Source organism: Balaenoptera borealis, assembly GCF_965194805.1.
Source record: "Balaenoptera borealis genome assembly, chromosome: 1".
NCBI classification, from domain to species: Eukaryota; Metazoa; Chordata; class Mammalia; order Artiodactyla; family Balaenopteridae; genus Balaenoptera; species Balaenoptera borealis.
Window position 1 is genome coordinate 29,136,473 of NC_138860.1, and position 12,157 is coordinate 29,148,629.

Genomic DNA, 12,157 nt, shown 5'->3' on the forward strand with positions numbered 1-12,157 from the left:
TACAATATGGCAGGAACTGTTTTAAGCACTATATAGGTATTCTTTCAATGTCCCCTCAAAAATAACACTATTAGGTACTTTTATCTTCATTTTCAAATGGGGGAATTGAGGCATGAGAAATTAAGTAATTTTTGTGAGGTTACATAGTAAGTTAGCAGTAGAACCGAAGTATGGACCCAGGCAGATTGACTCAAAAGCTAGTGCTCTAGTCACAAGGCTAAGCTGCATCTATAATATCCCAAGAGATAGGTATTATTCCCCCAAACAAAAGAAGACTCCAAACTCAGGGAAGTAAAGTCATTTGTCCAAAGGTCAAAACCAACTTTAATGACCAAGTCTTTCGACTCCCGACACCAGTTCCAATTAGACGATCTCTGATGTTAAGCAATAAATGCCAAAATGCCTGTAGGCCAGGTACTCTGCTAGAAGCCAGGGATACAGAAATGAACAAAACACAGCTGCTGTCTGCAAGTACACATAATATGTTATAAAGTTACAGGAGGAAGGAGCCTAAATCAATTGAGGACAAAATGGGGTGAGGCTGGTGAGAGAATACTTCTAAGAGGAAGTGATGTTTGAACTATTTAAATGAACCCAAACAGACAGAGAGAGGTGGCCTTGAGCATAGAGAAAAGTAGAAGGCATGTGAGAGAACACCCTCTATAAATCATCACTGGATGGTATATTAAATAATAATTCTCAACTTCTACAGAATATAATTTTCATAGGAAAGGGCTTCCTCTGGAATAGTGAAAACAAAACAAAAAAGATGTACACAGAAAACTGTAGTATTTCAGCCTAGATGAAAACTCTGACTCCATAAAAGCTCATTTGTAATTTGTCCTTAGTCGATCCTCAAACATTAATAATGGGATATAGTGGGCCCTTCTTCCAGTGTACTCATAATATTCTTCCTAACAGTCACATGATAAAACTTGATAAAAACTCACTTTACCTGTACTACAGCAGGGATATCCAAAATAAGGCAAAATTGAAAGAATTCCTCTCAAACTCAGTTTTGTTATGAATAGTGCTGGATTTGCAATTATAGAGTTATAGAAATGAACAGAGTTATGAAGGTTATCTACTTCAATTCTCTCATTTCAGATGAGACTGAAACCAAGAAAGATAAAAGTATTTGTCCAAAATGACACGGCTATACACAGTTGGCAGAACCCACATATTCTGTCTTTAAGAAAGCTACAATGAAGGGACCTTTTAAAATCCATTTTATTTGAAGGTTAACATGTGATTTAGCATGGGGATAAAAAACTACTGTGCCCATTTAAAGACATGAGTTTCCATGTTGCCAAAGACTCGACATATAGAAGCATACTTACTTAGACAGTCTTTCAATGGTCTGCATGTGAACATTATTATGGGTTTGGGAAAGAACAGCTTCATGCTGAGCACATTTCAAACAAAGACCACCAACACGGTTAGAAATATTAGCAGCAAGAAGAGACTCTTTATGCTTTAGTCGCTCTTTAAGATCTTCACAATTTTTCTGAGATTCAACTAGGTCTTTCCTAAAAGGAAGGGAAAAAAGTTCCAGCAAATGTCCAGGTAAAAGTATACTACTTTTAAATGTATCATCATAGTGATAACTACTATCATTTACTGGTGCTTACCTTATTAGGTGCTTTACATACAGTACCTTATTAGTTCTTACCACAACGCTAAAATGTAGGTGTGATTATCCTAATTGACACTTTGAATAAAATGAGTCTTGAAAATATTAAATTTCAATTTGTTTTAAGATTTTAACAGATTAGTCTGCCTCTGATACGGGCTTTCTTTTCACAGGATCCTATCTCCACACAAAAAAATAAAACTCCAAACACAAATCCTAAATAGTTTCTCTTAATAAAGGGGTGGAGCAACATAACACAATATCCTTGAATTGAGGGAAATACCCTATTTCAAATGTTAACCCCTTAAAATTTGTAAAGACAACCTTAAAAGATCACATAAAGAAAATGGATTTTACGCATGAGTAATTTATTACTGTTCATTTTTCTTCAGTAAAAAAAAAAAAAAAATTATCCATAGAGACACAGATGTAGAGAACAAATGTATGGACACCAAGGGGGGAAAGCAGTGGGTAGGGGAGCAGTGGTGGTGGTGGGATGAATTGGGAGATTGGCATTGACATATATACACTAACATGTATAAAATAGACAACTAATAAGAACCTGCTGTTTAAAAAAAATAAATAAAATTCAAAAAAAATTACCTAATCTACAAAGAACTGCTTCAAAAGAGAGTGGGCTACAGAAAGAAGTTAGATAGAACTTGCCAGACATGAGATTTCATAAGTAGCAGCTATTAGCTGGAAATATGCAACTTGGTAAAGAAAGGGCTGAGGAACTGTGTGTGTGTGTTCTTTGTTTGTTTGTTTTAATGGGATAGCTCTTGGATGAGGTTTTTCTCCAAGTTGACTTGTCAAGGATTAAAAGACCAGTATATGGGTTGTATTTTCCTCCCCCTCCCCAAAAAAGCTTTGGTAAAGTCAACTTGGGTAACTGAGCTTCCTTGCATACACATCCTTTTCATGTTGTATTTTTTAAAAACTTCCAAACTTAAAAAGGAAAAAGTTGTTCTTAAATTCTTAGACTGCTGAAGGCAGGCACTTTATCTCTGGCTCAGACTACTCTCTGCTGTTTCTATTAAATTCAGAGATTTATAGCCATCCTAATTTGTTCACTGTCACAAAGGAGAAGCCAATAATCAAGACACCTGGCTGTCACATACTACCTCGACTCTTGGGATTTAGGGGGCTTTGAGACAGCCTGGGAGAGGTGGAAAAGATCTACAGGAAATCTCAGGGTTAAAAAAAGCTAATCTAATGACACTCTGAAGCAGAAAAAAAGGAGCTGTTTATGTCCTATTCCCAAGATGATATCTACAACATAATAAGTTTTCTTTCTACGTATCACGTAGAAAAAGTCTGACTTTCAAAGGCTTAAAAAGAACTTTAGAAGTACATTCCAAAGTCAGAGTCTCCATTACTATTTCTGTCAGGTTCAAATTCAAAACACTCAAGTAGATTCAGTTACATGAAATGGCAAAAAGAAAATTAAAAAGAAATAGGTAACATAAAACCAGAGTTTATAAGAGTAGTGATTTTATTTCTTTCTTTAAGAAAATGCTTCTTTAAATAATCTTAAATTATACTAAAAGAAAATGAAGAAACAGAAGGATGCAGGAAACAAAATCTGGTCCATTGCAAAGTGACGTTTTAATGTAATTAAAGATTGCATAGTTGAATTGTGAATGAGACAAAATAAGTCACATTCCCATAAATATAATGACCTAGAAATATATCACTTTAAAAACTGAAGAACCAAAACACAATAGAAATCAAAATATAGCAAATCAAGAAACCAAAAATTAGACCACCTTTTAAAAGTTTAGGTTTCTTCATGAAAGCTCTAGTAAAGATCTCTAGAGAAATCCTCAACCTTATGAGGCATGAAAAGCATAAGAGTATGTTAAAATAAATGAATAATAACATTTGCAACAAAAGCCATGAGTCTGGTTCTTAGTATTACTCTAGTTATGTCTCTAGACAATGTACAGTCTGGAAGATGTTAAATTTTATTTCAAATTGGACTTATTAAAATAAAATTAAAAAATATTTTAAAGGTTATTTCATTTGAAAATATTTCATTACCACTATTTCAATTAACCTTTAATTTAAAAAAATTAATTCCCGTATCTTTTCCTACTCATAATATATAACAAAGCACTAATGGTTAATCTATAATATATAGGATTTATTGGGATTTTTGAAAACATATCAAAAAGTACATGAAAATTCATATATACTCAAATTCACTATGTATACAAATACTCAAACTATTATATTATTGTTGCAATTTAAAAATTAGACGAAGACTACCTACAGAGGAAAAAAATACTTGCTTGTAATTTGAAAATTAAAGTGCTTTATTTACACTATTTTATTTTAAAAACATAATTTCTATAAGAGCAGCTTCTGATTCTTTTTTCTATGGGAAAACACAAATATTTTACAACTGATGAAGGGATAAAATTTATAATTTAGCTCACAGTTCCTTGAAATGGGATTTGAAAAAGGACTTCAAAAATCCCCGTATCCTTTACCATTCTTAGCAAATTTCATATATTGCATATAAAATATCATCAAGTAATTCCTATATTGACTAAAACTGGCATTTCAGCAAACATTCAAACATATTTTTAAGATCATTATCGTTTTGCCAATAACTTTAAATGGATGATAATACTTTACCTCAAAAACATCAATTGAGATTCCAGGATTTCACTCTTTTCCTCATAAGTAAGTTTTAGTCTCTCCTTTAGAAAAGAAAAAAAAATGTATATTTCTCCATGTCCTGTGTTTTATAAGCAAATTTTAATTATTAATATTAAATTCATTTTTTCTTTTTACCCAAGAGGAAAATCATTGTGTCCCCTCTGGAATCACTTTCCCTAGTCCACCCCAAATACTCTATTTTTATTGAGCGGAAGCCTGCAAAGAACTACTGAGTCATAAAATGGTGATTACTAACAAAATTTTTTTTTCAAAATTGCATACATCAGTTCTTATTTTTAAAAAAGTGTGACTCTAGGCAAAACCAATTATAACCTGTAAGGTCCATGAGGACAAGGATCAAATCTTCCTGGAATCTCCCATTGCGACTGCTGCATAGCTGACATACCAAAAAATATGTGCTGGATGAATGATAAAAAGGATGCTATAAATCACAGGATGACAGACCAAAGTGATATACAATCTACAAGCCTCTGCTGATATCCAGTTTTTCTTTAATTCAACATATATTTATTGGGTTTCTAAGACGAATACACCACTAACCTCCAGGAGCTTTAAGAAGGAACAGAAAGACAGATGAACAATTACAACTATTTATAATTTACTCTAATGAAACTACAGAAGGTAAAATGAAATCTGAAAGGCAGGAACTTGAAATTCAGCTGAAGAGAAGTACAGAAGCCTTCACTGGAGGAGATGCAAAGACTTGAAGGATGATTTCCAATAGAGCAAAAGGCACAGAAGCTGGAGAAGGCATGCTATATATTTGGCCAATCAGTATCACTAGAATGTAGAATGCTAGGTGGAAGAGTGAATAGAGATGGGCTGATTAGGTAAGGTGGTCAGTGAGAAGAATAAAAATATGAAGACTTTTATTTAGTCTATACAACTAAATAAAAGTCTCTATGTAGTTGATGTATTAGATGGACATTGAAATCTTTTTATCAGTATTGAATCTTAAATTACTCTGAAGGGTGGAAAAAGGGGATCATCACAAATGAAGACATTGCAAATATATATCAACAGGTGGGAGATAAGTGCATGAACAAGAGAAATCAAGCAACAAAGATAGAAAAGATTTAGTACAAAGCAGTATAAAAGTAAAATTGACAGAATTTTTTTCTCTTAATTTAGTGTTAAATTTTATTTTATTTATTTTTCTATACATTTATTTATTTTATTTATTTATTTTTGGCTGCATTGGGTCTTTGCTGCTGCGCACGGGCTTTCGCTAGTTGTGGTGAGCAGGGACTACTCTTCATTGAGGTGTGCAGGCTTCTCATTGCGGTGGCTTCTCTTGTTGCGGAGCATCGGCTCTAGGCACACAGGTTCAGTAGTTATGGCTCACAGGCTCTAGAGCGCAGGTTCAGTAACTGTGGTGCACGGGCTTAGTTGCTCCACGGCATATGGGATCTTCCCCAAACAGGACTCGAACCCATGTCCCGTGCATTGGCAAGCGGATTCTTAACCATTGTGCCACCAGGAAAGTCCTAGTGTTAAATTTTACTTGTTTTATTTATTTTTTTATTAAAGTATAGTTGATTTACAATATTGTATATGTTTCAGGTCCACAGCCAAGTGATTTAATTATATACATTTTTTCAGATTACATTCCATTATAGGTTATTACAAGATATTGAATATAATTCCCTGTGCTATAAAGTAAATCCTTGTTGCCTATTTATTTTATGCATAGGAGTTTGCATCTGTTAATCCCATATTCCTAATTTGTCTCTCCTTCCCTCCCTCGGTAACCGTAAGTTTGTTTTCTATGTCTGTGAGTCTATTTCTGTTTTGTATATAGATTCCTTTGTATTATTTTTTAGATTTCACATATAAGTGATATCATATAGTGTTTGTATTTGTCTGTCTGACTTACTTCACTAAGTATATATTCTCTAGGCCGATCCACATTGCTGCAAATGCAGTGTTTCATTCTTTTTATGGCAGAGTAATATTCCATTTTATATATGTATATATATATAAACATATCTTCTTAAGCCAATTGTCTGTTGATGGGCACTTGAGTTGTTTCCACGTCTTGGCTATTGTAAATAGTGCTGCTATGAACATTGGGGTGCATGTGTCTTCTCAAATATGAGGTTTCATTTTTTTCAGATAAATACCCAGGAGTGGGATTGCTGGATCATATGGTAGCTCTATTTTGAGTTTTTTAAGGAACATCCATCCTGTTTCCCATAGCGGCTGCACCAGTTTACATTCCCTCCAAAAGTGTATGAGGGTTCCCTTCTCGCCATACCCTCTCCAGAATTTATTATTTGTAGACTTTTTGATGATGGCTGTTCTGACCAGTGTGAGGTGATAACTCATGGTGGTTTTGATTTGTATTTCTCTAACAATCTCTTTTCATGTGCCTGTTGGTCATCTGTATGTCTTCTTTGGAAAAATGTCTATTTAGGTCTTCTGCCCATTTTTTTATTGGGTTGTTTGTTTTTTTGATATTGAGTTATATGAGCTGTTTGTATTTTTGGATATTAACCCCTTGTTGGTCGCATCATTTGTAGATATTTTCTCCTTTTCCATAGGTTTTGTTGCTGGTTTCCTTTGCTATGCAAAAGCTTTTAGGTCCCACTTGTTTATTTTTGCTTTTATTTCTTTTGCCTTGGGAGACTGACCTAAGAAAATATTGCTATGATTTATGTCAGAAAATGATTTGCCTATGTTCCCTTCTAGGATTTCTATCATGTCATGTAAAGTTGACAGAATTTTATAATTGAATAGGTGTGGGGGAGAAAAAGACATTAAAAATAACCCTGGGTTGCTGAATTGAGCAACCAGGTGAAAGCTGATGCTAAAGATTTTTCCAGACTGAGAAAAGGAGGTAAATGGAACCATTAAAATGTTCAACTAATTCAAAAGAAGGCAGAAAAAAAAGAAAAGGTGAAGAAATAGTAGATGGGAAAAAAAAGACATAGCGAGATAGTGGATTTAAACCCAAGTATATAAATAAACACATTTAAAGGACAGATATTGTCAGATTGGATAAAAAAAGCAAAACTCAACTATATGCTGTCCACAAGAAACCCATATTAAATATGAAAATACAACTATGTTAAAAGTAAAAGAATAGGGAAAAAATACCCTGCTAACACTACTTTCAAAAGAAAGTAGGAATCAGTCAAAATACAAAAAACCATGTGCTTTTCTCTATACCAGCATTGAGGAGTTAGAAAATGAAAAATTTTATATATGTATATTGTTTATGATAATATCATAACTAGTCTAGAAATTAAATTAAATTCTAAAGAAAGATGTGTAAGACCTTTACTCAGAAATTATAAAAGATTATTGACAAAAATTAAAGATGACCTAAATAGAGTGATACGTGATTTTAATATTTCACAATATATTACTGTAAAGATATCAATTCCTCCCCCCAACAAATGACCTATACCTTAAATGTAATCTCAATCAAAACCACTTAATGGCTTTTTGAAACTTGACAAATTAATTCTAAAATATACTTGGAAATGCAAAAGGCAAGAAACAGTCAGGACATTCTTCAGGTCAAAGAACAATGTTGGAAGACTTGGTCTACCAGATGCAGGGTTATAAGAATCAAGACAGGATAGCAGTAGCACAACGAAGTAGTAGCACAGACACCAAGGAAATAAAACACAAAGCCCAGAAACAGACTCACACATACACACACATATATTTATAACAAAGGTGGCAGGCGAATGATTGTCTTTTCCATAGTGGTGCTGTGATATATAAATAACACTATGGAAGAAGTAACCCCCTACACTTCACATCAGATACAAAAATAAATTCCACGTACACTGTAGTTCTAAATGTAAAAAGCAAGATTATAAAGTTTCTGAAAGATAATATTGAAGAATATCTTCATGACCTTGGGGGTAGGGAAACACTTTTTATGTAGGACACAAAAGGCACTAAAAAAATAAAGGGAAAACACTGATAAATTGGACCACATTAAAATTAAGAAATTCTAATCAAGAAAGAGAAAATGAAAACTCTCAAGAGAGTTCCAAGGCAAGCCATAAGAGTAGGAAAATATGTTTCAACAGATATAACCAACAAAGGGCTTGTATCCATAATATATTAAGAACTTCAAAAAAACATTGTCAGGTAATTCAAAACAATAAGTAGGATATTAGAACAGGCATCTCACAAAAGAGGACATCAAGTGGCCAATAAATATATGAGAAGATATTCAATCACATGAGTAATCAGAGAAATGAAAATGAAAATCACAATGAGACAGCACTACAAGCCCATCAGAAGAACAGAATATCAAGTGTTGGCAAGGATATAGAGCAATGGTATCACTCATATGCTGCTGACAGAAGCGTAAACTGGTAAAAACCACCTTGGAAAAGTTTGCCCTTAACTCTCAAATAGAACATATATATACACTACGACCAACAGTGCCACTCCAAGGTACATACCCAACGTAAATGTGTACAATGCACACCAATAGACATATAAAAGAATGTTCATAGCAGCAATATTCACAATAGCCCCAAGCTGAAAAAATACAAATGTCTTTCAACAATAGAATGGATACATAGATTGTGTTATAGTCATACAGTAGACCCATCAATGAAAATAAACAAACTTCTAACACATGCAACTACATGTACGAATCTATCAAATATAATGTTGAACAAAAAAGGCTAGACAAAAAAGAATATGTACTACGTGATTCAATTTATGTAATGTTTTAAAAACCAGGCAGAAATCAATTCGAGTGTTTGGGGATCATGCTTAGGCATCGATTTTCATAAAAGTCAAGATAGTGATTAGCTTTAAGCGAATGAGGGGGCAGTGACTGGGAGTGGGCATGAACAGGGCTTCTGGGACATGGTAATGTAAGACATCTTACAGGTGACAATTACATGCTTGTTCATTTGGAGATATATCATTAAGCTGTACATTTTTGTTTTGCATACTTTTCTGAATTTATGTTAAATTGTTTCATTAGAAAAATCAAAGGATGGTATGATCAACTAATGTACGTATTACAGAATGCTGCTCCAAGGTTCAGGAAGATGAGGACTGATATGTGGAAGTTATTATGACCTTGAAAAGAAACAGTTTAGGGGAATATAGGTGGGGAGGAGCTCAAATAAAGTATGTTGAAGAGAGAATGGGAGGTGAAGAACAGAGGCATGAGTATAGACAACTGTTTGGAAAGACTTTGGTATGAAGGGGAGCAACTGGGTGATAGTTCAAAGGAAATGTAGGACGAAGAGAATACATTTTGTGTTTGTTTGCTTTAAGATGGGAGCTAGTAAAGCACATATTTGGCTGAAAATAACCCAGTCAAGAGGGATAAAAGATACAAGAACAAGAGGAGGTAAGTGTAAGAGTGAAATCCTTGAAAAAAGTGAGAAAGATTTGGAACATAAAGCACACAAATGCACACAGATGTGACCTTTGACACACACAGGATAAAAAAAATGAACCTATAATAGTTATAAATAGAACACTAAGAGAAGACATAAGAGGGAAAGTAATTCTAATGTGGGAAAAGGAGGAATGGAAGCATGTAATCAGGGAAGGTAGAATAGGAGGGGACATTTGAACTAAGTTTGGCAGGCTGGAAACATTTCAATATGTAGAGGATAAGAAGGAAACATTTTAGGTAGGGATGATTGCATAAACCAAAGTCAATTCTTCAAAGAGAAATGGAATTGGGATATAAGTTTATGAAGTAGCAAGTAGTGAGTGGTCTGCATGCTTATAGCCAATACTTGTGAGCGTGACAGAAGAGTGAGAAGTGAGTCTGGAAATGTAGTTTGAAGCAAATTGTAGATGGCTTGGGAGATTGGTCTTAATCCTATGGGTATTAAGTAGATATTATAGTTTATTCAGCTGGAAAAAACCATATAATTTAGTCTTTCAGATTTTTTTTTTAAAGAAAGGAACTCTTTCCTAAATAGTAGAATAAAGCTTGGATTAGGGAATGAGAAAGAGCAGGGAGATTTGGGCCAGAAAGAGCCTTTGGAAAACTATAACAACAACACCTGTAGATGATAATGACAGCAGAACTGTGATTCCTTCTATATTCCCTATAACATTCCATTTTTGGTGTTGTTTTTACCCAGATCAGAGGATTTAAAAGTATCATTTGATCTTGAAATAGAATTATTTTAGACTCTTTGGGAAATTAGGACATTCAAAAGCATCTGTGTATATGGGGAGTTTAGAAAACCACAAATATGCCCAGGGAAAATGCATGCTCAGAAAAGTCCTAAGAAGACCTGAAGCTTTCACTCAGGCTGATCTCTAGGCTCAGAGCAAGCCTGGCTGAATGGTGAAGACCAGCACAGCCAAACTGCAAAGACTTGGAGAGTTGGTTCTTCTATTTTGGGGGGGGCTTTTTGGTGTTTTTCTTGTTGTTGTTTGTTTCAGCTCCTGGCAAAGAAATCTGTCAAACATCAGCTGACCATGAGCTAATGAAACAGAGACCTCAATGATCACACATGACACGGAATAGTTTCTACAGAAATAGTTTGGAAAACTCTTAAAACAAAAGGACTACTACAGCCTTCAACAACAAAAAAGACAGCAAACCTTAAAAAAATGGGGTATCTGATTTCCAGAGTTACCACAGTATAACACTTCAATGCTCAATTTTCAACAACAAAAAAAATCACCAGGCATACAAAGAAAGAGGAAAACATGGCTCACTCAATGAAACAGAATAAATGTACAGGAACCATGCTTATGAAACTATAGACATCAGACTTACTAGACCAAAACTTTAAAACAACTGTCTTAAATATGCTCAAAATGCTAAGAGAAAACATGGACAAAGAACTAAAGGAAGTCAGGAAAACAAACTGTAAAAGGGAACCAAACTAATTCTGGAGATGAAAACAACTAAAACTGAAATGAAAAATTCACTAAAGAGATTTTAGAGAAGATATGGGCAGCAGAACAAAGAATCAGCAAATTTGAAGATAGGAAAATTGAAATTATTGAGTCTGAGAAGCAGAAAGAAGAAAGAATGAAGAATTACCAAATGATCCAACAATTCCATTTCTGAGTATATACCCAAATGCCTTGAAAGTAGGGCCTCAAACAGATACCTGTGCATCAATGTTCATAGCAGCCTTACTCACAATAGCCAATAGGTTGAAACCCCCCCAAATCCATTAACAAATGAATGGATAATCAACACGTGGTATATACATACAATGGAATATTATTCACCCTTAAAAAGAAATGAAATTATGATACATGTTACAACATGGATGAAACTTGAAAACTCTATGCTAAATGAGACAAGCCAGATGAAAGGAGAAATATTATTTGATTCCACTTACGTGAAGTACCTAGAATAGGCAAACTCATAAAGACAGAAAGTAGAAGAGGTTGCCAAGGGTTGCAGGGAGAAGCGAATGGGAGTTATTGTTTAATGGGTAGAGTTTTTGTTTGGAATGATGAAAAAGTTCTGGAAATGAATAGTGTTGATGTTGCACAACACTGTGAATGTACTTAGTGTAAATAAATTATACACTTAAATTTTTAAATGGTTAAAATAGCAAATTTTGTGTTATATATATTTACCACAATAAAAAAGTACCAAAAAAAGTAGATGCCTAAGAGAAAAGTACCCAAATACTCACCAGTTCTAGTTTCCATTTTTCAGCCTCACTAGCAGATGCAGCTTTGATAATATCTGCATTGCCATTGGAAAATGATCTCTTGGCAGCTTCATCCACCCTAGAATCTTCACCTGTTGTAATCCAAGAATTCTGTATGTTTCCCTAAAATAAAATGTGAAAGTACTTGCATTCAACCTTTAACTTTAAATCAATATACATACTTTACAAATGGAATACT

At 34.0% G+C, this 12,157-nt stretch overlaps 1 protein-coding gene and 1 long non-coding RNA gene across 11 annotated transcripts in view; both read right to left on the reverse strand.

Annotated features, from left to right (window-relative positions):
- The window catches only part of LOC309605611, an 867,207-nt gene that overhangs the window by 536,786 nt on the left and 318,264 nt on the right, over positions 1-12,157 (reverse strand). The window lies entirely within an intron of this gene.
- SDCCAG8 (SHH signaling and ciliogenesis regulator SDCCAG8) overlaps positions 1-12,157 on the reverse strand; it is a 272,072-nt gene that overhangs the window by 206,818 nt on the left and 53,097 nt on the right. For 9 of the 10 annotated variants that reach the window (XM_082340482.1, XM_082340479.1, XM_082340481.1 and 6 more), the window contains exons 6-8: positions 11,941-12,081; positions 4,277-4,341; positions 1,341-1,529 (exon numbers count right to left, since the gene is read on the reverse strand). In XM_082340482.1, coding sequence (XP_082196608.1) covers positions 1,341-1,529; positions 4,277-4,341; positions 11,941-12,081 — 395 coding nt within the window. The remainder of the gene's footprint in view (positions 1-1,340; positions 1,530-4,276; positions 4,342-11,940; positions 12,082-12,157) is intronic. The other variant, XM_082340485.1, reaches the window with a different exon arrangement.